The sequence below is a fragment of the Vipera ursinii genome, assembly GCF_947247035.1.
Source record: "Vipera ursinii genome assembly, chromosome: 1".
Taxonomy (NCBI): Eukaryota; Metazoa; Chordata; class Lepidosauria; order Squamata; family Viperidae; genus Vipera; species Vipera ursinii.
The window spans coordinates 127,753,365-127,780,522 of record NC_139512.1 but is presented as its reverse complement, the minus strand read 5'-3'; the positions used below and the strand labels follow the sequence as shown (position 1 = coordinate 127,780,522).

Sequence of the window (27,158 nt, the reverse complement as noted above, 5' to 3'; positions counted from 1 at the left end):
TTTGGGGACGTTTGGGGAGGCGCCCAAACCTCCCCAAATGTCGGCAGGTCTGCGCGGAGGAACGGAGACCTGCCGAGGTTTGGGGAGGTTTGGGGAGGTTTGGGGAGGCGCCCAAACCTCCCCAAACAGGAACGGAGACCTGCCGAGGTTTGGGGACGTTTGGGGAGGCGCCCAAACCTCCCCAAAGGTCGGCAGGTCTGCGCGGAGGAACGGAGACCTGCCGAGGTTTGGGGACGTTTGGGGAGGCGCCCAAACCTCCCCAAACAGGAACGGAGACCTGCCGAGGTTTGGGGACGTTTGGGGAGGCGCCCAAACCTCCCCAAAGGTCGGCAGGTCTGCGCGGAGGAACGGAGACCTGCCGAGGTTTGGGGACGTTTGGGGAGGCGCCCAAACCTCCCCAAACAGGAACGGAGACCTGCCGAGGTTTGGGGACGTTTGGGGAGGCGCCCAAACCTCCCCAAAGGTCGGCAGGTCTGCGCGGAGGAACGGAGACCTGCCGAGGTTTGGGGACGTTTGGGGAGGCGCCCAAACCTCCCCAAACAGGAACGGAGACCTGCCGAGGTTTGGGGACGTTTGGGGAGGCGCCCAAACCTCCCCAAAGGTCGGCAGGTCTGCGCGGAGGAACGGAGACCTGCCGAGGTTTGGGGAGGTTTGGGGAGGCGCCCAAACCTCCCCAAACAGGAACGGAGACCTGCCGAGGTTTGGGGAGGTTTGGGGAGGCGCCCAAACCTCCCCAAAGGTCGGCAGGTCTGCGCGGAGGAACGGAGACCTGCCGAGGTTTGGGGAGGTTTGGGGAGGCGCCCAAAGCTCCCCAAACAGGAACGGAGACCTGCCGAGGTTTGGGGACGTTTGGGGAGGCGCCCAAACCTCCCCAAAGGTCGGCAGGTCTGCGCGGAGGAACGGAGACCTGCCGAGGTTTGGGGACGTTTGGGGAGGCGCCCAAACCTCCCCAAACGTCGGCAGGTCTACGCGGAGGAACGGAGACCTGCCCAGGTTTGGGGAGGTTTGGGGAGGTTTGGGGAGGCGCCCAAACCTCCCCAAACAGGAACGGAGACCTGCCGAGGTTTGGGGACGTTTGGGGAGGCGCCCAAACCTCCCCAAAGGTCGGCAGGTCTGCGCGGAGGAACGGAGACCTGCCGAGGTTTGGGGACGTTTGGGGAGGCGCCCAAACCTCCCCAAACAGGAACGGAGACCTGCCGAGGTTTGGGGACGTTTGGGGAGGCGCCCAAACCTCCCCAAAGGTCGGCAGGTCTTCGCGGAGGAACGGAGACCTGCCGAGGTTTGGGGAGGTTTGGGGAGGCGCCCAAACCTCCCCAAACAGGAACGGAGACCTGCCGAGGTTTGGGGACGTTTGGGGAGGCGCCCAAACCTCCCCAAAGGTCGGCAGGTCTGCGCGGAGGAACGGAGACCTGCCGAGGTTTGGGGACGTTTGGGGAGGCGCCCAAACCTCCCCAAACAGGAACGGAGACCTGCCGAGGTTTGGGGACGTTTGGGGAGGCGCCCAAACCTCCCCAAAGGTCGGCAGGTCTGCGCGGAGGAACGGAGACCTGCCGAGGTTTGGGGAGGTTTGGGGAGGCGCCCAAACCTCCCCAAACAGGAACGGAGACCTGCCGAGGTTTGGGGAGGTTTGGGGAGGCGCCCAAACCTCCCCAAAGGTCGGCAGGTCTGTGCGGAGGAACGGAGACCTGCAGAGGTTTGGGGAGGTTTGGGGAGGCGCCCAAACCTCCCCAAAGGTCGGCAGGAGGAACGGAGACCTGCCGAGGTTTGGGGAGGCGCCCAAACCTCCCCAAAGGTCGGCAGGAGGAACGGAGACCTGCCGAGGTTTGGGGAGGCGCCCAAACCTCCCCAAAGGTTGGCAGGTCTGTGCGGAGGAACGGAGACCTGCCGAGGTTTGGGGAGGTTTGGGGAGGCGCCCAAACCTCCCCAAAGGTCGGCAGGAGGAACGGAGACCTGCCGAGGTTTGGGGAGGTTTGGGGAGGCGCCCAAACCTCCCCAAAGGTCGGCAGGAGGAACGGAGACCTGCCGACGAGCCGCGGCTACACAGGGTATTCCTGTGTATTCAGGCTTGCAAAATGGCGGATCGAGCCTCTGCTGGCGGCAGAGGCTTGCAGAACGGCGGATCGGCTTATACTCGAGTCAATAACTTTTTCCAGTTTTTGGGGGTGAAATTGGGGGTCTCGGCTTATACTCGAGTCGGCTTATACTCAAGTATATACGGTAATTAGAAATGAACCTAATTATTAATGGATGTGAACTGGTCTAAAAATAGCTCAGTTAATTTAATAATTGGAGTTTACTGAAAGCGATAGATAATTCAAATCTTATCAGAGCATAATCTATCTTTCACTAATTGCTGTAAAGCCACATTGTCCTGTTAATTGCAATATATCCATCATTTTGGGAAACTAGTGTTCCACAATTTCATCTGGAACAGTTCACACTGCTTCTGGATTTGTGGATTTAATCTTAGAAACTGCCAGACAGGCTTGGGGTGGTATAATTTGGGAGGAAATTTGGTGTAGTCTGAAAAGGTAACAGTATTCTTATTTCTAGTTGAAACAAAGTTGAAAAGAACATTGATTTTTAGATTGGTTTGCTTTTGAATAATTGTTTGGGATTTTTCTTTGAGGTTTTTTTCTTTGATCTTTTAAATGATTTATACCTTAAAGCAGGGATGTCAAACTGCCGGCCTGCAGGTCGGACGCGTCATCTAGAAGTCGTGCCCACCCCATTGCCGGCAATGGCAAAACCATCCTGATATGTTGCGCAATGTCATGTGACGTTGTGAATTTGACATACCTGCCTTAAAGGATTATCTAGTATTAAAACTTTGCTTTCAATATTTAAATGATATTTAATGTATTTCAGACCTTTACTGTATTATTCCATATCCTAATTTTTATCATGATTTTTCACCTTCTGCTTTCCTTCTTCATATAATAATTGTGCTGTAAGAAAAAAAAATGCAGTTATCTTCATTCACTACTCTTAGAATGGATGCCAGGATTAAAATATTGTAGGCAAGCATTCCAATGCCTTTGAGTTTCTAATTTATTTCTGCAAAGAGTTCCATGTTGCTCAGATAATTCATTTGAGTAGAAAGCTTAATATAGGACTAAAAAGTAAACGCCACATCATAAACTTTATTATATATCATAAAATTCACTGTTAAGAAAATCCAGCCAAACCTTGGCCATGTTTTTGTATATTGATCTGGCTCTTAGCAGGTGTGCCTAAGCTCTCTTTCAGGGCCATCATGAATTTTATTATTAAGTTTTAATTGTATAAAATAAGGCAATTGGGATGCCTCTTTTATGCTGTTCTATATTATTGTATCCTACCCAGAAAATCGGAATTGGTCATTGTAAAAAAGCTTTTGATAAGTACACCAATGAATAGTTCCACCTAAATTACATAGAATCAGTGTTTTGCTTCTGGGACTTACTTTATTGATGTTTAAATGATAAAAAATAACTTAATCTGCCATGAAATCTATGATGATTAACTAAACATCAAGTATTGAATGATTTTATTAAAGACATAGTTCCCTGTTTATGTGTGATAACTCAAAATTTATTTAGAACTGCTTTGTCCAGCTTGGTACTTTCTATATGTACTGAGTGTTGGCCAAGATGGCAGAGAATTTTAGAAACTGTAGCACAAACCAACCAGGAAGACACCAAGTTGAAAGAAACTGACTTAGAATGATATTTTAAATTACTATCTTTTTTCCTCCAATTTTCCTGCAGGAGAGGGAATAAACCAGATGCCTCATGTTCTTGTTGTAAGGCAAATTAGTTGCTGGGTTGTTCAAAGGAAATGCTAGTGACTGTGACAAAAAATTGTACATTTAGGTTTTCTCCTTTTATCACTTCTGTAGTGCTACTCTTCTGAATGCAAATAACCCTCTTTCATGGGTAATTCTTCACTAATACTTGGCTCTCTGGAGATGGGGCCAACAGCATGGTCTTATTCTTCGGTAGTCCTCTTAAATACATTTTTTCATCTATATACAAAAAATGACTGTTTATCTGCCTTTTTGTTTATTTCTTTTGGGGAATGAGATGGGGCTACTTGTGAAGTATTGGAATTGCTCAGGGATCCTGAGTTGATTCTTCCTATCCCAGGGCATGGGTGGAATACGTAAGGCCAGTAGTGGAAGTCCAGGTTCCAGAACCTTTGCCTATCAGCAGTTGTACCCTTGAACAGTGACAGTTGGGAAAAATTTACATACATACACGCACGTACGTATGTACGCACGTACGTACGTACATATGTTTGGCCCTCCTGTGATCATTCCTTTCCTCAAGATGATAGGGCAGTCTATTGGCAAAGCCTTACTTCCCTTTAGTCTTGCAACACAGTGGCTTACTCGTGGTTACCATGGAGACAAAAAGAGCTTTCAGCCATGATAGGCCAGATAGGTGGAAGAACAGCATGGAAGGACCGTTTGGGATGAGGATAGAGACCTAGTGAGGATGGCTGGCAGGATGAGTATGATTTGTGAGAAAGAAGAATGGAGGATTAATTAGAAAAGTTTGCACCTCTGTGAGAGAAAAATACAGAAGAGGAAAGTATTTTCTAGAAATGCTATTGTTAATGTCTGGATGTGTAAGTGTGTTCTCCCTAGGTCAGTTTTGGATTTTAACTTCTTTTTAAACTGGAACTTCCCTTCTGAATCAGTATTTGATGCTGATCAAAGATAGGTGGCCACATTGACCTATTATGACATCATTTGTAAGGCCATTCAAATTATATTTTCATTATAACCACCTTATTTATTTATCAAATTTCTACACCACCCATCTCACCTCTGTGATCTTCTAGTGTATTAGAGGTCCTTGTGGTGCAGAATTCAAAAGTTCAACTTAAGAAAAACTATTCTACATTTTTTAAAAGTGCTTTTTTAAAAAAGTGAGATTAAATGCTTTAGATTAGGGCCTTGAGTCTGAAGCGGATGACAAATCTGATGCAGTGTATATTGACCAAGATTCCTCCTACGAATAGTTCACTTCTTTTGATTTTATTTATCTTATTTATTTAAATTTATTGGCAGTCTAACTCCAATGTAATCTGGGAAGTACACAAAACTAGAAAAAACATAAAAACAGCTAAAAAGATTAAATAAGATGGATAGTATGGACTAAATTAATAAATCAAATTGGTTTGAACTATTGGCTGAATAAGTTATTTTGGCCTCCTTCACACTTAACTAATATTTACAGACCACTATAGCTGGGTTCTTGCATCATGCCAAAAGAAAATCAAAAGCCAAGCCTGTTGCTGTTCAGCATGATAAATTATTTTGCTTTTGTCTTAGTCTACTTTCCCTTAATTCTCATTCCCCCTATTTAAAAAACCAAGTAATATTATTTCTTGTATCTAGAAAAGGTAGGAAGTCCAAAGCTGCCTGTAAAATTTAGAAAAGCCAGATTTTCTTTTTAGTATGAACTTTTAAAAGATTGTTTAACACTTTCTTCCATTAATCATGGTGGCAAGAAACATGTTTATTTATCTTGCAGGTTTACTGTAAATATATTGACAAAAGTAATTGCACATACCGATAGAAGAGAAACAGAGTTGGATTCCTCTAATAACAATCTGCTGCAGTGGTACACTGATTTTGGAGGAGGATATTTTCCTTCTCTAGGAATATACTTTGATTCCATGTTAATGCTAAGGGAAAATGTGGTCCTTTTTTATTAATGTACTAATCTCTGCGTTTTTGTTGTTTTCTATGGCTAGCAAACCATAGGGCATAAGGGTATAAGGCTGGAAGGGTTGAAATGTGATCAGTTATGCTAGAGACTGTACTGAAAGTCGGATAGTTAATTGTATGCCCATACAAATTACCATAAAGCTAGCCAGATGAGTCTTTTGCAGCAACACATTGCAAAATGTCTTGTGGCACCTTATATATGCCATATTTATTACTACAGATACTTTCATAGATTGTGATTTCCTTAGGCAGTTCCAGCTTGTCTACTAATCTGCTCTGATGTTATTTCTCAAAGCCTTCAGAAATGGTCTCCCTAATTGGATGAATAATTATGACATTCTCTTTGACACTTTTAGTTTTTTTTGCTTCCACATTAAGTTGTTTTGCCAGAAACATTCACTGTTTTAATACTGTTGTTATCTGCTTTGCCTACTCATTTAAATAGAAGATAAAATAATCCATGGATGGATAAATAGTAGATTGTGATTTTCTGTGTTGTGTGAGCCCATCCAGTTATGATTGATTTAATGGTTAAAATAATGAGTTTTATGAATAGACATTATTGAAACATAAGGAGAAGATATCTTTTCTTGGCAAGAAATATTGAAACATACAAACACATTGATTACTCAATGACATTTTCTTTAACTGGAAAATTGGCCATGGTGTTTGAAGCCAGTTGGCTTGTTTCAGCAATTGTTTTTTTCTGCAAGAAGTGCAGTTGTTAGCTTTGTGTTGTTTCACCACAACATCAAACCATGATGTGCTTTCTGAACAGTGCCCTTATAGACAGGAGAGATGATGTGGGGAAATGGTAGTGGGGAGAGCCACTATAACCTGGTTCTCAGGTAAGCAGGAAATAAATCCCAATAAAAACTTAAGAAGTCATGAGCATCTCCCTCCCTTTTTATTTCCATTTTAACTCTATACAAAATATGTACGCAGAATTCAAAGCAAATCTCGGCTGCCTAAATATGACCTATCCATGTTTATAATTAACTTGTTTAAAATTGGTTGCAACTGGTTTTAAAACGTTTCTAGTTCAATTGTATGAATGAACCTGCTTCTATGTAAGGTTGAAGTCAAGAAGACCCTTAATATCAAAAGGGAGGAAAAAGTGGAGGAGGTGAGAAGGCTATAGGAATTTGGTCCTACTTGTAAAAGTAATTTTAAGTATTAGTTTAGGGTAATATGAAAAGTGGGCCTTTGTGTAAGCTATCTGTAAGAGCCAAGGTCAGTTGATGGATATAGAAATAGATCTGTAAAATTCACTTTGTTTTCTGTCCTTTGGCTTTAGAAGGAAATATAAATAATTAAGTGCTGTCAATAAAGAAAAGTATTTGTAGCTCAGGGTTGAAATAAGGGGTCCTTGGTTCTCTCCCAGGTTCTCTCCCAAGGACCTCTCAATGAAGTACTGTCTCTTTTAATTCAACTCTTATAGAAATGAGGATGTGCTTGGGACCTGTATCATTACATACTTTGAATATGCACCATGATATGGCTGAAATGGTTTATTCAGAAGAAAACTTAACTCTGCATTACCCCTAAAAGTGCAAGAATTGTAGTACATCAATGCCTTAGGAGAATTTCTTACAAAATAATGTAGGTTTTGTAGTCCTCGGCTTACAACTATAATGGAATCTGTTTGTCATGGTCATAGGTTGTAATGGTCGTAAAGTAAGATGATTATGTGACCAACCTGATTTTAATGACTTTTTTGCAATGGTCGTTAAGTGAGCGCAGTAGCTGTAAAGCATCTGTCCTAGTTCTTAAGCAAGCAATACGGTCATTATGTGAACCAGTTGTTTGCTATGGGCATGCTTTTGCTGAAAACCAGAAGTAAATGCCATTTTCAGCAAAACTGTCATAAAAAACGATCACATAATCACAGATGCTGCAAACAGACACAAATGCAACCTTTTGCCCAGCCCCCAAAGTTTGGTTGTGTGACATCTGTCAGAACTTCAAATCTGGATCATAAGTACCCCCTGGTAGGTCTGTTGTAACTTTGAACAGTCATTAAGTGACCGGTCATTAATCATGAACTACATGTATAGAAATTTTTTCCCAATAAGCTATAATATAGCAAGCCAGGCTATTAGCGTGAATTACACTAAGCTTTTAAGAATCTTGGGTTCCTTCAGAAGAATTTTGAAAGCTCGTGCTTTAGTTTAATTATGATTTGTTGTCTGGATATCATTGGGAATACTGATTTACACTAACTATGGCCATTTCAAAGAAGCTAAATGAAGATGAACCTATTGGGACTTCTAAAGCCAAATGTCTCGAAATTAACTATAGCTATTTTTAATCATAAATTGATGTCTATTCAGCGTGGTATGGGAAACTGCCTTATGCTGACTCTTAAGATCAACTGATAAAACTCTCTAGTTTGATATCTTGCATTTGCTGATAATACCTTTGTAGAATTTATTTATTTATTTATTTATTTTTGGGACTTATATGCCGCCCTATCTCCCAAAGGACTCAGGGCGGCTTACAACAATAAAAAACAACAATACAAAAATTAAAAACGAATTAAATAACAGCCCCAAAATAAATTATTTATACTAGCCCTACATAGAGATTCTGAAAATAGAATCCATTTCTTCAGGCAGAATTATGTGCTTTATTCTCAGCTATGGCCCCTCCCTTGGATATATTAGCTATAATATGAGGTGGCTGTTAGGGTGTTAGATTAGAAGCAGAAAGACCCAAATTCAAGTTATTTTCAGCCATGGAATGTCACTGGATGATTTTTGGCCAGTTAAATCTTTCTCAATTTACTCTGTTTCACAGGATTGTTGATGTGGAGGAAAACATGGGAGGGGTGAGGACTATATACATTGTCTTGAGCTCTTGAAGGAAAGGCAGAATATAAACCTAATAAATAAATGGGGATTACTGTCACATTCACATACTTTGCAATAGAAGTGGTATAGTGGAATTCCTAGAAAAAGAATTTCAGTCCAAAGTTCTATCGGAGGTTTCAATCATAACCGTACTATGTGTTTCTGTGAATTTTGAAATTGCCGTTTCTAAGACATTGTATTCTCTTGTTCTGGCATAGCAGGCGATGCCTTAGGTAGTAGTGCTTGTATGTCACATGGGGGTCATTAAATAATAATGCAGTAAAAGTGCTATGCTAGGTCTGCAAGCATCATCCTATAGCCAAAAGTGTGCAACTTCCAAATCATCAATTTGTGCTTTGGTAAAATGGCTAAGCATGTAGATCACGGGCTATGTATGGTTGCACAAGCCACAAAGTGAAACTTCAGTTATAGTGGAGCAGTTTAATATTAAATGGTTTCAGCTAAAGGAAAAATACCAAAGTCTGACCTGAGTTCAAATCATAAAGGATACCAAAGTAAGTTTAATTACTTTCAGCATTATTGGTTCATAACATTTGGAAATGAAGAGTACGTTTGCCAAGAAATAGAGAAAGTCTGCAAAAGTTTCCTTAAGCTAGCCATGCCTTGCAATTTGACTCTTTGGTTTTGACAGTGTATAGAGCAATATCACTGCTTTTTCTTTATGCAGCTGAACATATACAAATATTTTCCTTTTGTTATTCTTTAATGATTAGGTTCGTGATGCAGCAATAAATAGTCTTGTAGAAATCTACAGACATGTAGGTGAACGTGTAAGAGCTGATCTTAGCAAAAAGGGATTGCCACAGTCTCGGTGAGTGAAAAGCTTCTCTTTCTGAGTTTTGTCCGTTTGTTAGGTTTTGAAGTCCAGTTGTGTTTTTTTAAAAAATCAGATTATTGTGAGGATTTGGCAACTCTCAGTTATGATACTCTCTTACAAATAATGAGATTAAAACACAACATATTCCGAATTAGTGGCATTTTATACGTGTATGTTCCTGGAAAATGTATGTGCAGATAGTCTTCAATGTACAGCCATAATTGAGTCCACAATTTTGGTCGTAAGTTGTGATGGTTATAAAGCAGGTCACCACATGACTAAGACTTAGTTTTATAACATTATGGCAGTCTTTAAGTAAAACAGACAGTTGTAAAGTGCTATAGGACAGTTTTTTCTGGAAACCAGAAATAAACATCAGTTTCCACAAAAATATCATAAATTGCCAGTGTATGTGAGCCAGTTATCAAGGGCCCAAAATTTGGTCACGTAACCACAGGGGGGGGGGTCCTGGATGTTGAAACTTTGGGCCATAAAATAGTTTTATTTGGGTCCATTGTCCATCAATAAATGACCAATTATAAGTTGAGGACTACCTGTATTTTTTGTTTCAGTAAATTAAAACTAAGACTGAAGAACGGACTAAATTTTCTCGAAGTAAGAGGGATATAGTTCAATTTATGTACAAGTTAGAAATTCCATAGTTTTTTTTAAAAAAATTAGCCTCTTTTTTGTTTTCATTTTGTTGTCGTTGTTAGTTGTGAAGTTGTGTCCGACCCATTGCAACCCCATGGACAACGTTCCCCCAGGCCTTCCTGTCCTCTACAATCTTCTGGAGTCCATTTAGGCTCACGCCTACTGCTTCAGTGTTGTTTTCACTTACATTTAATTAAAAAAGAGAAAAAGAAGGACTTAAAATTAGAAACACAAATGTGCCTTAATTAGAAACACAAATGTGCCTTATTTGGTTGTCATTTAAGTGCTGCCACTGCCAAAATCATTATTCTTCATTTTTTTCCAACCAGGCTGAACATCATTTTTACAAAGTTTGATGAAGTCCAGAAATCAGGCACCATGATTCAAGGAGCTGGTGGTGAGTAGTAGTGTTTTTTCCAAATAAGATTAAATCAGTGTTGTAAAGTCTTTAAAATTGTTTTAAATTTTCTTTTATTCCTTAAACTATGAGGATCATGCTTTTCTAATTTGGCATATTACTTCTGGAGGAACATTTCATTATATATATAGACACTTTTATTAATAAATAAATAAATAAATATATTTGAGGGAACACGTGCTGCCAGCATCAAGTTCCCTTCGTCCAGTGCGCTCCCACAGGGAGGGTCTCCTCAGGGTGCTGCCGGTTAAAGATTGCCGGCGGGTAACACCCAGGGGTAGGGCCTTCTCAGTGGGTGCGCCTGCCCTGTGGAACCAGCTGCCTGCGGAGCTTAGGACTGCCCCCATCCTCCGTTCTTTCCGCCGGGACCTGAAGACCTGGCTCTTCGAGCTCTCGGGCCCAGGCTGAGAATATTTTTAATTGTAATTTTAACTGGGTTTTAATTTTCTCAGGGTTCTATTTAATTCCTTTTAATTTGTTTTAACGTTTGTATTGACTGTTTTTAAATGCCCTGTAAACCGCCCTGAGTCCTGCGGGAAAGGGCGGTATATAATAATAATAATAATAATAATAATAATAATAATAATAATAATAATAATATATCTCGGGCTGAAACCCAATGAATCAGTCCATATGCAATGTTAGAATATTTTCAGAATTATAGAAATACGTCTTATGCTCATGTGATTTCTGTGACCTCTGCATGCTCATTTCATAATTTGAGGGGGACTAAATTTTAATGTAAACAAAATACCTCACTATCTTATTTACAGTCTGTAAAGTGTTGGTAAAAAGGATGATTTATGAGAGTTAAATTATCTTGATCAGCTTTCTCAATATGTTGCCCTTCAAATGTGTTGGATTATAATTCCTATGCATTCTATCCAACTTCTGGAGAATACCAGATTGTGGAAGATTGTTCTTGTATAGATAAAATGGAATATTTTAAGGGTCAAAATTTGCATTGTCAGAGCAGCAGGTTTTCTGGTTGAAACATGGTTTAAAAAATGCCACCAATACTATATGCTGGGCATGACTATCTAAACTTCACAGTGCTTTGCTTAACATTATGTAACAAATATTAAGATGCTTTGTTTGACAAAGTTTGACATTGAACAGAGTTGTTAGATTTTGAGAACTAATTTAGGATTTAACAATTATTCATTGCAACTGTAAATGTATTCCAGAGTAAAGTGCTAGGTATAAGAGATTTATGCTGGATTTGATATTTTCTATAGTCAATAAATAAGTGTTTAACTTAGATAAAAGATATGATGTAACCTACTTATCTTTTCATTTGAGGAATTGATGATCATCTTATGAAGGATTTGTTGTTGAGAAATAACAGTTTTTGTGAATGCAAAGGCACAGTTGGTATTATGTCCTCACTTCAGGAAGTAAGTTTGTGTGTGTGTGTGTGTGTGTGTGTGTGTGTGTGTGTGTGTGTGTTTTTGCAGGCACACGTCTATGGATATTAGAGTGGTGGAGGTAATTTGATGGCGCAGATTAGTTGATTTATGTGTTATCAGTGCATAGTAAATAAATTAGGGAAAAATAGTCCCCACTTTCTTCTGCGAAAATAGATTCAAATGAATAGAAAGGCAATATTTGTTATTTGTTATTTACATGGCTTAGAGCTGCTCTAGTTAGCTCACTGTATGTGGCGTACAAGTCCTAATATGTAATTGGGATTAAAAACAATAAAAATCAAATTTAAAAATAAATTGTACATTATAATACTGGTGGTAACGTAAAACTGGAAGACACAACTGGTAATAATATATGGGAAAACTGAGAGAAGAATAAAAGCATGAATTATTTGTAGCAAATCAGATTCCATAATTTAGTGGGACAGCCATGTTTTCATAAATTTTCTGAAGAGAGGGAATTGTTCAGATATCCTGGGAGAGGGAATACTGTTCCATAGGAGGAGGCAGTCACTGAAAAAGTATGCTCCTCTAAAGATGACAGCATAAAGAGCCAACTCTACTACGTCTTAATGAGCAGGCAAGTGTTCTTTGGAGAAAGACATTCAGCAGACTGTGTAGAGTAGACTATATAGATTTTTGAAGGTGACAAGGCATTACACAAGTGCCATAAGGCACACCCATAACTAACATGAGCATGAGATATGGACCAATTGTAATTTCTCTAAATGCTCTTGAAGGAGAGGCCCATTACAGGTCATAGCAGTAATCTCATCAAGAGATGACTAAGGGATGAGTGGCAGTGAGTAATGCCTACCATTGCAGAAAAGTTCACAATTGTCACACAAGATGTGCAAAAGCCCTCCTTGAATATAACTCAAAGAGGACTTGCAAACTGCAGCTAGTCAGTTATGTGGGCCTTCACATTCTTTCAAATGCTGAAACGCCTAATAGAACAGCTAGACCAGGGGTCAGCAACGTGAAACAGTGAAAGAGCCACTCGGAACCGATTCCCTCACAAAAGGAAAAACTGGGAGCCACAAAAAATATGTGTGCATATGCGTACATGCACGCATGCGCAGAACAGGGTTTGACTGAAGAGTGGAGCCAAGGCGAGATATGCACCTACCCTGCATATTTGAATTGATTGGTTGAACTTTTTTAGTCCCACTTTTTTTTTTGGGACTGCACATGGCAGAGGACAGGGAGCCGCAGGAGACAACTGAAAGAGCCACATGCGGCTCCGGAGCCACGGGTTGCAGACCTATGAGCTAGACCCAAGGAATAGTATTTTAAAGAAAATAACTTCAGTGAGTGCTTGGGCCTTAAGTTAATTGACTGAGGCCTTTGATGCATTAGTGCACGGGTGTCAAACTTGCCACATCACATGACGTGTTGCGACGTATATTGCTTAAATATATGCTATAAAACAGGCGTAAGGAAAGCATCCTTCAGTATTATCCATGCTAGCTAAGATTGCTAACAACAACTGGATGATCTCGATCTCATTCTTTCTCATTTAATACCTTTTCATTTGCCTTTAAAATTAGAGAAAGACACAAACACACACACACAGACACACCCATTATGATTGTTACTTAAATGCTGCTAAAATTTTTGCTCTCATTTAGGGATTTTAAATTTTGACTGTTGAATTGTTATCTTTTCTCTCCCAAATGGGTTATATACAGTGTTGAACATGTTCCTAATAAATAACAGTTGAAAATAGGAAAGCTTGATCTTTGTTCCTCTTTGGAATTCTCCTATTTATTTCATGTAAATAATATCATTGACCTTCATATATTAAAGATTATACCTTAAATCTTCGTTTGCTCTTGGATTAGATGAACTGACCATTAAGTATAAGATTTCTTTTCCTCTTCCATTATAAAGCTTGGGAAATAGAAAATAAGGATACCAGCTGTATGATTACTATCTAGAATGGCTTTGTTTTTAGGTTTTTATAGTAGTATTAATAAAATGCCAGTTGTTAGATACAAATTGTGATTTGAAGCAGGCTTTACTTTATTAACAAAAAGAAGGATTTCATCTTGCTGATATGCCATAGTTGCTAGGTTACAGGAAGGTTTTTCAGTTTTTTATAGCAGAAAATGGTGCTAAGCTGCATGCTGGATTTCTCACTGATTCTTAATCTATCTATGCACATATGTGTTTATGTGTATGTGAGAAAGAGAGATCTGCAAATTGTTGGAATCAGCTAATTATTTTTTCTGTTAGCAGCCTTTTCTGTAGTTTCAGTAGAAATCTATTTTGGGATGTGAAATGAGGTGATAGACACCTTGGCCTATTATCCTTTAGAGCCAATTCTTTAATATTATAATTTCAGTTGATATTGATTCTTTTTTGGTGAAAGTGAGGATGTATTACCGTGTTTCCCCAAAAATAAGACTGACCCAAAAATAAGACCTAGCCTGATTTTTATTGGTGTGTGCCTAATAAAAACCCTACCCCCAAAATAAGCCCTAGTGAATGAATGAATGAACCTTTATTGTCAAAGTACAACCATGTATACATTGAGATTGGCTGAGCCTCCCTTCGTGCCCCCCCAACTCACAGTGACAACAAAACCACCATCTTGTTACACCATGTGAGCTAATTGCACAACACACCAGCCTCGCAAGTCAATCATATATAAAATTATAAAATTATTTCCCATTCATGTGCCTAGCAGCCCATGGATAAAAGCTGTTCTTCAGCCTGTTGGTACGGCTGGCTATACTCCTGTATCTCCTACCCGATGGTAGGAGTGTAAAGAGATACCGACCAGGGTGTGAGTTGTCCCTGAGAATTTTCCTCACTCTTCCAAGGCAGCGAGCCCTCACAATGTCATCCAGTGGTGTCAGGGGACAGCCCACAATGTCTTATGTTGTGCTCACCATCATCTACAATACTTTTTTATCCACGGCTGTCAGACCAGCATACCAAACCACAATACAGTGCGAGAGGATGTTCTCTATAGTAGACCTGTAAAAGAAGGTCATTAGCCATTGTTCTACCCTGTTCTTCCGCAAGACCCTGAGGAAGTGGAGTCTCTGTTGGGCTTTTCTGGCCACCTGGGTTGTATTAAATTAAAGATCTTCACAGAGGAAATTTAAAGGAGGAAACTTTCTCCACTCAGCCCCCCCCCCAATGTAAAGTGGGGCAGGTTCCTCTCTTTTCCTCCGGAAGTCTAGCACCATCTCTTTTGTCTTGTCGATGTTCAGGTGCAAGTTGTTCTCTGAACACCATATGGATAGTTTTTGTACCTCCCCCCTGTATGCTGTTTCATCTCCACCTGTAATAAGACCCACTACAGTGGTATCATCTGCGAACTTAGAGCCCGCCCACTCTGTCCCACCATCTGGTTGTTTGCTGGCACAACCATGACTGCGACCATCTGGTTATGACCGCGAGCAACCAGACAGGATGGAGTGGCCGGCCGGCCACAAAGTCAGGCATACCCCCCAAATAAGCCCTAATGGGTCTTTTGGTCCAAAAAAAATTAAGACCCGGTCTTATTTTCAGGGAAACACGGTAGTTGCCTTAACTGTCTTGTTTAAAACAAGGTTTTAGAATTAATGTAGAGATGAATTTTGGGTTCTACAGCTCCATCTTTAAAGGTTTACTTTCCAAGGAAGCTATTTCTCTCTCTCCCCCCCCCCCGCTTTTTGAGGATTGAGAAATCTGTTATACTTCAGCTTCTCAAATGTGATTCACATTATCCTCTGCTATTTACAGCAGTGTGCTACAGTATATTGCAGTCTAATAACTATGTCACCCAGGTATTTATTTGTTCCATTTTCTAGTGTATATAGGATAATATTTAAGTCAGCAGTTATTTTTCTGGTTTTGATTTTTGTAATCAAATGTGACAATTCTTTTAGAACATTTCTTTCAGGGGTTAGCATAAGGAAAACCATGTCAATAGGCATGCAAATTAACAACAAGGCATGCTGATCATTCCCAGTCATACTCCCCAAATCAGGAAACTGCAGTTCATATTTTCCCAAATATCAATAAATTGTACTGTTTAAAGCTGAAATTCCATATAAGGAATACATGAAGTATGAAATACTTTTCTTAAATCAACATTGAAAGGAATAATATATTCCAGTTCATTCCAGCTGCATAGACTGCATTGTAAAACTGAAAATGAGCATTTGGATCAAGTGCGGTGTTCATATAGCGCTCCTTAGTGTGTGTAGTTTTTTAACTACTTGGAAAAAAGTCAGTTTTCTTCTGTATATGAATATGATGAGCCTGATTTATTATGACTTGGCTAACCAGTCAGCAGAAGCATTATAGCTACCAGGAGCAACAGTCCAGTTTACTGATTTTTTTAAACTTTTTTTTAACTGATTTTTTAATGATCATCTCAACCATGTCTTTATCTCTGTATTGATCTACTTTGGCTAAACATGGAAATATCTTTGTGGCTGGTCCATCAAAGGTCGTATTTTGAGGCAGCTGTGCAGATTGGGTATAACTCATTTTTCAAAAGAACAACCAGAATGAATTGGAAAAGATAGTTGATTCCTAATAATATTATAAGGAATCTTAAGGCAAAATTTGGCATTATTAAGCTGGAGTTTATGAGCTTTATTTGGATCTTATAAAAAATCAATAGAGTACTTATTTGAAGTTCTGAGGGATGAATAGTGCAATGTGCATAAAAGTTGATAGATTCTGATTTTGAGAGAAAAACAATTTGATTTTGACAAAAAAAAGTTACTGATTTTGTTGTGAATGATAACTTTCGTAATTTTTGGATTTGAATGTATTACATTTTATTTAAATGAAGACAGAAATGGGACACAAAAAGATAGTGCTTCTGAATGATCGTGTCTGCTTGAAGTAAGCAGACTTTCCAATAAATTAGCACATGTACTAATTCAAAATGGAAATCTTTCAGGTTGCTAAACTGCAGCTTTACATATAAAGGTTTTTAAATCAGGGTTTGTGTGAAAATGCTCTATTTCTACTGCCTCCCTTCTTATACCATAGAGGGGGATGATTATGCTGTACAGATTTAAGTCTTTCTTCCTTATCTGCAAAAGCAGCTTTTATTTTGGAACTGTGTAGCGCTAACTTCTTGCTAGGAGTTTGGGGGAGGAGGGTGAACTGGTTTTTAAGTTGATGAGAGACTGCATACAGGCGTGGGCTGTGCAATCGCTTTCAGATTAGGGAGCATCACTGGACTTCTGCTGCAGATCATGACTGCCAGCAATGGTAGGTGTTTTGCTTAATAAATTACACAGAATGCATGTTATGTTGACAGATGGCTGAATCTGTAATCTGAGCATGAGCAAACAATTTTGTTTCTTTTGATATTTAACAAATGGAACTTACCATCAATACCATTTATATGATGGGGAGACGTTTAGGCTAGCAGTAGCTCTGCAGTACATACAGAAAGGGTATTAAAATATGAAAATTTTAATAGAAAATAGAAAATCAGTAGAAAATCAGGGATTAATCAAATAGAAACTTGAGAAATAAAAAAAAATCTGAAGGTTACAAACTTGTAATTTAATAATTTTAAATTTATTTTAACAAGACTGTTTGCTGGTGTATTTACCTGAATACTTACCGTAAGTTAATATGAAATTTGTTTGGGAATTCTAGAGATCTTTAATAATGCTTTCCTAAGGCACAATTCTAGCTGCATTTATTCAGGAGTACATTGTTTTACACACTAAGTAGTATTTTCTCCCTGGAAAGTTTATTAGGATGGCAGTCCTAATCCTATGAATTTTTAGGCGGGCAGAATATTTGGAAACTGTTACAGCAGCATGTAAGAAAAGGAGAATTGGATTGTTCTGTGTATTTCAAGTCATGCTTTTTTCTTTTTGTTAAGAAAAATGGGAAGGTAAAGGGAATATGTAAAATGGAACTGCAGACATATAAGATAATTAATTTACTTACACATGAAGCATTGATTTGCAGAGGATACAGCCTGGCCTTCCTGTCTTTCTGGATATATTAACATTTCATGGAATCAATGTATGATGCCCACTTTTATCATAATAACACTACATCTCTGCTGTCTGCAGTTCCTACCTACCTACTTCTCTTTAAGGATAGCTTGTTTGACTGTTGGAATGGTTTCACTTTCGTCTGTTCATGTTTGTAAATCGTGATTCATTTGTTTTTAAAGATGAAGCAGAAGAGGGGACTGTATGTGCTTTGGTTAAATGCAAGACATAAAGCATCACTGCCTATCAGTTGCCTTCCTTTTGAGTTCTCTTACAGAAATCTTCTCCTGTGTATGATAAGATGTAAATTTCAACTTTCAATTAATTACAGTTCTTGACAGTTAAAATCATTACAACCAACTTGTACTATTACAATTGAGTGCAATGTTTTTAGTGGTTTAATGATGGCAGCTGTATGCATTTAAATAATCATCTTGGACTTGAAAAACATGTGTCAGATTATAAATACTAAGGATAATTAACAATGAGATACTTGATATATTATTCCCACGAGTGATCTCATCTAGTTCCTTCGTCCTTACAGGTGTTAATTATTATTATCAGGTCTTTTGGCAGCTTCCTGATTTGAAAATCTTTTTTAAGGGCAATTCTCATGCAAGATTTATTGAGCTGAAAGGAGTGGAGGTACAAGAATTCCAGCAAAGAAATTAACTTTCCTGTTGAAGCCAATATATCTTCATTTGGGCAGAAACTTCCTCTTTCTCACAATATTACAATTAATCAGTAGAAAAGTGGCTCTCTTAATTGATAATGGCAAATCAGGTTATTTATGTAATAGTTATTTGAATCTTTTATCAGTCTGAGAACAAATTCTTAAGATGATCTTAGGTACAGTTTGATAATTAAGCTGAACAGTGCTTGAGTTTCAAAGCAGAAGTACTTCAGAGCATGCAGTATACAAATGTAGCAGCACTCTGCAATTCCTAAATCAAATCACTTAAAATGCACATCCAGAATATTAGATACTAAGTAGAATAGGGCTGCTTGTTATAGGATTATTGTTATGTAGGATCATGTGATCACCTTTTGCAGCCTTCTGACAAGCAAAATCAATGGGAAAGTTAAGATTACTTAACTGTGTTACTAACTTAACAAACTGCAGTGATTTACTTAACAAGTGTGGCAAGAAAGCTCGTAAAATGGGGCAAAACTCACAGTCTTACTTAGCAACAGAAATTTGGGGCTCAATTGTGGTTGCAAGTCAAAGACTACCTGTATACCGGTCAATCTAGGCTAATTTCTTCCAAATTTTTTAATTAAAAATTTACAAAACACATAAAAGCTAACATTTATCTAATAAAACGTGGAAGGAAGGAAGGCTGGCTGGCTGGCTGTCTACTTTGTAATAGTGACTACTACATGAAATTAAGAGGACAATGTAGGAAAAGTAATCCTAGTTTTGCTGTCTAGAGACCGATAGAATGATATAGGTGAGCATTCGAGCAATAAGCATGTGTACTCACCTCAGTGGCCCAGATGCTATGTATGGAAAGCCCCTTGGACCTAGATGTGTCCTGGTTTTGCTTCTGCTTTTTTAGACCTGCAGTAGGACATTCCAGATACAGATAGGTGGGCTTGAATTTATTTGTGCTGAAGGTCCTTCATTTTCATGGAAGGCTAGGAGTTTAGGTATCTTCATTAGAGCAGCTTGAAGTAACATAGTTAGTTTGTTTATCCATAGACTTCAAGCATAGGGGAATAAGTAAGTAGGAACAAAAGAGGGAAAGTACTGCTATACCTCCCCACTTGTTTTAACCAGTATTTGCCTGCAGGAGTTTAAAGTGACATTTCACTTACACACACACACACACACACACACACACACTTCATGGCCACAATTAAAATGACTTAATAACATTTTAATAATGCATAATAGGCATGTGTGATAAAATGATTCTAAGTTAAAATGGGATTTAAGATTTCCTGAGTTTCGTATTGCATTTCAGAACATTAGGCCTCCTTTCATCGTCATGGGATGCTCCTCTGTAGAGTTTTTAATCTTTAACATTTTCTAATTACTGTACATTTTGCTAAGTATTCTAGTTTAGCTGCAGTATCTCTCTAGGTATCCTGCTCTATAAATTAAGGAAAGATCAATTCATTGTTCTTCTCAGTATTTGTGGATTTATAAATTCCCAATATTTTGGATAAAACTATACACCTTTGGGTTTCCTATGTTTATTGTAGCATGTCTACAAAATAACTCTGTTTTTAGTCGCCCTGTATTGAGATTTGGAGCAGATCTCCATTCTGTAATCAATAGTAGACTACTGTTTTGGTTTTTTAAGAGTTACACAACAAGTTCTTTCTAAGCCTGGCATTTTGACTATTGAATTAATTATAGCCTTCTATATCCTTATACATATTCATTTGTTGCATTATTCCATGTGAATCTGTACCTTCTTTAGATTGAATAATCAGGCTGTGCAAAACTTTGAAATAATGCTTCAGTTCAGTGATGCGTCTAATAAAGAACTCCATTACATTTGATTTGCAAAGTAACAGTAGTCTTTTTTGCTTCTTAGTTTAGAGCAGAACAACCCACATTGCTTCACTTTGCTCTGGTGCAGTGTTTTTCTCAAGTTTGTCTTGGCAATGCAAGAGAAAACTGGGAGTAATCCCGGTTTTGGGTGACTTGAGAATCCCCAAGGCACGTTGGAGGTATCTAACTTGAAAGTTTATTGGGCAGTCCCCTCCACTCACTAAATTCTGTTAAAAGGCTTTCACTCGAAGTGGAATTCTTTATTAGATGCTTAATTCCAATTTTTCAGTACAGTTGAGAGTTAAGATGTAAGTTCCTATTCTGCCAGGGCAAGCTGGATGTCTGGAAAGCTGTCTGTCGTCAGGTTTGTAGCTTTTTCTATGCATGCAAAGGCCAAACCCTGTGCATGCTGTGAGGTTTCCTTCCCACCTGTCATAGTTTGATCGTAGGTTCCTCTACAGCTGAATGTGTCTGTGCCTTTAAGGCTGCTTCCTAGAGACAGATAGGCCCTGGAGGTTTTTTTATTTCTTTATTTTACTGTGTACAAATCTATTTACAAAAATTAGGGAAACAACTAATAATGTCCAAACTTTTCAGTTTCTCACTTTCCCTCCTTCATTCTCCCACCGGCTATTCACCCGTTGCTTAGCTACCAACTCCCTCTTTCTCCCTTCCTTCCCCCCTCCTCAGCGGTTTTTTACAGGGAGTGAGAGAGAAAAAGAGGGAGATAATTGGCTGAGTTTGCTTAATATGTTTGGTTGTCCATGCATTTTCAGATCTGTGTCAGCCATCCCTCTGCATAGATTTTGCATGATGAACTCCCTCTGGGTCTTCTGCCCTACCCCTTTTTTTGCAAGCTCTGCAACCTTTCATATGTCCCTGTGACATCACACCACAAGTGTAAAAGGAGCAAAGCTAGTGGCACAATATTGCTTTTGTAATTTGCTTTTCTTGATCCATTTTGTGTGCGCAAATGACATTTTATTGTTTATATGGTAATTTTAAAACTGCTATAAGCTGCAGTGAATAAGATTAAAAAAATTGACATGAACACAAGATGGCAGCTTCTGTTAGCTGTAGATCGTAGTGTTTATCAGTGTCATGCTCAGTCTCAGCAGTAAATTGCAAGTCTACAGATCCTTAATTCTGCTCATTGCTAGATTTGGAGGAGTAAATACCACTCAACTATGTTAAAAGCTTCAAACTCAGAAGTTAATTGCCCAGTATGAAGCAAAAACATCAGTAAGTTGTATATTTTGTATAGTTGTATATATGTATGAGGTGTTTCCTTCCACCCTTCTGAATTAACAGTACACACATACAGCACACTGAGATATGTTTATGTGATATTATCTGTAACCTAGAAATTGCTTGTTCTCACCTTCAGACCTTACTGATGCCCATCACCAGAATGCTGTTCTTCTGGCTGTATCAGTGATGAATTCATGCAGTTTAGCATACAGCTGTAGTTTCTGTTATGTTACTAACAGAGGAATACTTTTACAGATTCTTAGGCAATCTACCATTTTAAGAGTCTTTTCCAATAAATTGTGCTGGTCATCTTAAATAAAGTTCATTTACATCTGTGTTTAAGTGTAGAAAACAAATCAATTTCAACTGGGAGAATTTTAACTTGGCAAGGTATTTATGTAACCAATGAAGACTTTGATGTATGTGTTTTTGTACATTCATTGTTCTTGTTAGCTGCGAAGTTGTGTCCGACCCATCGCGACCCTATGGACAATGTTTCTCCAGGCCTTCCTGTCCTCTACCATTCATTAACATTCTCCAAAAGCTGTAGAGTTCTTCCTGATGATAATATGATTTAAACAAGAGCACAGGTAGTTGTTAACTTCTGGCCGATCGTTTATTAACTACTTGAAGTTATGATCACTTAAGAAAGGTTGCTTTATGGCAGGGGTGTCAAACTGCCAGCCCATGGGCCGGATGCGTTATGCCGAAACTGCGCCCTCCCGATTGCCAGCAATGGAGAAAAAGTCACGCTATGTTCACGACACGTCATGTGACATTGCGAGTTTAACACCCCTGCTTTATGGCCATAAAAAACTTCCAGCTATTTTAAAACACTCTTGTCACATACCCCTCTCCCTCCCCAAAGCCACACGATCACAATTTGGTTGTGTGCCAGCCAGTTTGCACTTGCAACCACTTACATGTGATCACCATTTGCAGTCTTCTCCACCAGCTTCCCCAGTAAGTCAATGGGCAAGCTGGCAGGGAAAGTTGCAAGTTGCTGCTACCTGCTGAGAGGATTCCCACTTACCTTTGGGGGCTGGCTAAAGAAACTGCCTACTAGGCCAAAGGTGTTCAGGAACTCATTCGGCAAGGTAGAGAAATGAAACTCAGATCTGAAGACCCAGCCTCTGTTCCTGTAGCCTGCTGGAGCAGTACACTTCCACGTACAGAGGGGAGTTGAACTTGGCAGGCAGCTCTTTCGCTTTGTCCATTTAATGAGCCAGGAGACCACTTAACAACCCTAACCTGGAGTGCCAAGATGACAGTGGTTGAGCAAAGCAGTCATCTGGGCATTTTGCTTTATGACTGCTTCACTCAGTGACTGAGATCCCTGTCCCAATTGTGGTTGTAAATTGAGAACTACCTGTAGTTGGCTGCTGCTTGTGCAAATTGATTGCCCCTCCCCACCATCTCTCTGCTCATGCCTCTCCTCTCATGCATATCTATTAACCATTCTCTTTCTTTGTGTCATAGCCTCTTTTACCTCAGGAGCAAAATAATTGATTAACATCACTTGGAGTGATGTGATTGAAAGCCTTTCTTCTCCTCTTTTCCACCCTATAAAATCAAGTTGATGTTTCTTTACTATTTAACTGTAGTTGAGAAACAGTAATGTTGCTCACCATTGTCAAGAACAGCAAGTGAAGGTTGATCTTTGCCATCTTCCCTCATAATTCTGCCCAAGATAGTACTTGTTTTTTCAATGTAAACAGTTTGAGGAAACCCCATATTACTGGAAGCTCATATGTGGTTAAAACCAGGCTCTTTCTACACTATTCTATCATGTCTCAGAAAAAAAAACTGATTAAATAATATAGAAATATACATTTAAATCAGATCAATTGACATCCTGGTTTTTCTGTTTCTCACCACTTTGTGTGCATTTGTTTTTCTTTATTGTACTTGTTTACTTGCTTTTAATCCAGCAAATAACTCATCATTTTTGCAGAGGTGTCAAGCTACATTAAAAACAGATGTAGTTCTGCCTTCTTTAAAGGGAGATTTGTCCTGAATCTTAATCATGGCCTGTCTAATTATTCAATAGTATTCTCAGTCTTGGCCTCTGATAAATGAAAACGGAAGTGCTAATCTCTACTTTCTTACTCTCTTGCTTGATACTAATGTCTTTTTAAAAGATGAGTGGGGAAAAATATTCCCAGGAGTCTATTGTTCCATCTCTCCTAGCAACATGTCTGGGTTTTTTTTGCTTCTACTTGTTCCTATAACTGTTGGTTTTTTTTTAATGGTCTGCATGAGGAAGAATTTACTATCACACACTGCTTGGATGCTAAATCTCAGCCTTATTCTGTCTTGTTGACTTACACTTTGGTGTGCTTCTTGACTATTCTATACCTCTGCTTCCTTGAATCTCTTGATTTTGCTTCTGTAGTTTTAAACCCAGATAGAAGTTGGAGTAATCTAGTTATTTTCGCTTCACCATGTCTTTTGAGTTACCAAATTTGGCACGACAGATTTGTCAAAATGCTTTGAGACAGGAGATTTTCGCTTCTGACAGATAATTTGCCCACTCTGTGAGTAGCAGTGGATACACAACTTTAAGGTACAAATGAACAATGGGCAAAACAAAGTACTGTCTCACCACTGCACAATTTTATTTTGCTAAATGACCAAAATCAATTGGGTGAAAAAGTGAATAAAACAAAGCTAGGAATCCATGAGTAATACACATATTGCTTTGAAATATAACTTTTAAACCATTGGTCCCTTTTTGGCTCTGTGGACGCCGGGTGGTTGTGGGGTGGGGGAGAGAAGGGATGGTTTTGCACATAGGCTTCTTGCACAAATACAGCTTCACGTGCTCACATGCTCACCTGCTGCTAGAGTGGCCCAGTTCCCAATGGGATGCAGCCTGACATGGCCGTGGTCTGGGGCAGGGGTAGGCAACCTTGGCTCTTTTATGACTTGTGGACTTCAACTCCCAGAATTCCTGAGCCAGTGCTGACTCAGGAATGCTGGGAGTTGAAGTCCACGAGTCATAAAAGCGCCAAGGTTGCCTACCCTGGTCTGGGGGTTTGAGACCCCTACTTTAAACAACAGTGAAAGGCAAATAAATGGTTCTAAAGAATTGACAGTTGTTGTTTGCTCTTGCAAGAGGCAGATATCCGCGGATTCTATTTGTCTCTTAAGTAGTATTCAGCTAGTATCAGTATTTGTCTTATAGCATCTGTTTCTCTATTCCTCCCCACTAGAAGTGTTCATTTTCTTGTAGGTAGCTGAAGATTGCATTACCCTTTGTACCACTTGATTCCTCTTGGTTCTCTTTGTTTAGCACAAAGTCACTCTTGCCAACTGAATGTAAACAAATAGACTATATATTTCCCATAAACAGGTATATTTACTTTTAGCTAAGAATCTGTATTTGGATTATTTTGTCTGAGTTTGTGTTAGGGTTTTGGGAGGGTTTTTTTTTGCCACTTGTGCTTTTGTCTTTGTATACTTTGGGTCATGCTGCACAATTCATACACACATACATTATTTTGGATTATGTCCATGAATATAGATTTATAGTTTTTAAATCATCAGTTTTCCTTGATAAGTTTGAGTTCTGTAAGATCCTGAACCTGGCTGTAAACAGAAAGTTTGAGGGGCAGCAGCCTTACCTTGTGTTCTGACTGGAGCATTGCACCTTAATTTAGATCCTCTCTCTCCGCAAGCACCAAAGTTTATTTTGTCCAGTCCTTGTGAAAATCAGTCTTGTGTTGTCAAAAAAGAAGAAAGAAGGCTTGAATCCTCAAATTACACCCCTCAACTCTATAGAAGGTGGTACTATAGATACTTTTTTAAACTTTTTATTTGTAAGAAGGACAGTACAAGTTGCCAATGTCCCATCTCTCTTAAAGATTAAGGTTAAGGGAAGGACATCAGGCAAGGCACCATTTGTAAGTTAGGTGGTAGAAGCTACCAGGCAACTGCACTAAGAGAGAGCTGGTAGTATTCTGAGTAACGAGGTTTGACGCCAACTTTTGATCCTATTGGCCCATCTATGCTGCTACAATATCCTTTTGGTGTACTAAGAACTGAAAACATGTTGGGTTTCCTTACATTTTCTTGTCCTTGGGTTCCCTTGAGTCTCTCACACACACACACACACACACACACCACACACCACACCACACCACACCACATGGCGAGACATGTCCTTAACAGGAGTGAAAGCATCTACTCTTACAGTGTGGGCTCATTCAACCTCACCTCAATGAGATTCAGTTTGTCCCTATGTAGCCATTAGTTTTTCTTGAATTTAATGTGATTAATGGGATAAATGTTGTGTGCTCTCAAATCTAGTTGTACATACAGTTATATCACAAATTTACAGAGTTTGTTTCTAAGCTCTAGCATTGAAACCTACACAAAATATTTGGGTTGCACTGGTCCCCTAGACAATTATTTTCTATTTAAAGTACAGTATAGAGAAGCACTGAAATGGGAACCAATCAATGTCATTAATTCAGAGCATGAAAATGAATTCTGATGTCATGAACTCTTTATTTTAGAAATCCAGGCAGCGTGACATTAACCAGAGTAGGGTGATACATGTTTTTTTTTGTTTTTTTAAAAAATAATTTAGTAAATTCCGAAATCTGCTCACTCTGAAGCTTATTAATTTGCCACCTCCATCTCTGTCTTTTAGACTACCTTGCACTCTGAAGGTCAGCCATAGTTGGAGTGGGCAGTGAGAGTAGGCAGTGGAGTGTAGGTGGTCAAAAGAGCAAGATAATGGGAGATAGGCAGGGGAGTATAAGCAGGGGTGAGTGTGGCAGAACAGGAGTGTGAAATCCTGGCCTAACGACCACAACTGTAACTACCAGAATTGCCGTCTTTAAGCAGTACAATCACGTGTTTTGCCTAATGTCTGCATAGTTTAGTGACAGAAATTTCAGTCCCAATTAGGATGGTTAAGCAAGGATATATGCAACCTGGGAACATAATCTCTTTAATTCAGAGGTCTCCAACCTTTTGGGCACCAGGGACCGGTTGTGTGGAGAAAGTTTTTTTTGCAGACCAGAGGGGGCATGGTTTGGTGTGCTGCCTCCATCCCACAGATGGGACTTTGCTTGTTTGTGCGAACTGGTTGCTGGCATGCCGCGGCCCGGTGCTGGTCCACGGACTGGGGTTGGGGACCCCTGCTCTAATTGCTTCTGAAAATTTACTCTTGAAAAGATGTAGATGATATAACATGCTAAATAAATGAATTAACTGAACAGCTGCAAAAACACTTCAACCCCTTAAAAGCTTTCCTTGAAAGGAGAAATAAAACACAATTGCAAGTTTAATCAACAGCAACAGATTTAGGGAACAGAGTTATGAACGCTGAAGGTGACAAAGCTTTGTTTGGGTATTGTAGAAGTACTCTTGCAATTTTTGCAGAGAATTTGTACAGCTGAGGGTGGAGCATTATTTTTGTTTTTCCACCCCATGCATATTTTTTTTCCTGACTTCCTGGCATCATCTCTGTTTCTTGTAATTTTATACCTGACACACTGATGTTAGGAAG

At 39.4% G+C, this 27,158-nt stretch overlaps 1 protein-coding gene across 1 annotated transcript in view; it reads left to right on the top strand.

Annotated features, from left to right (window-relative positions):
* Positions 1-27,158, top strand: part of CLASP1 (cytoplasmic linker associated protein 1) — a 219,041-nt gene that overhangs the window by 66,437 nt on the left and 125,446 nt on the right. The window contains exons 7-8 of the mRNA XM_083349903.1: positions 9,306-9,403; positions 10,393-10,460. Of these exons, the coding sequence (XP_083206029.1) occupies positions 9,306-9,403; positions 10,393-10,460 (166 nt within the window). The remainder of the gene's footprint in view (positions 1-9,305; positions 9,404-10,392; positions 10,461-27,158) is intronic.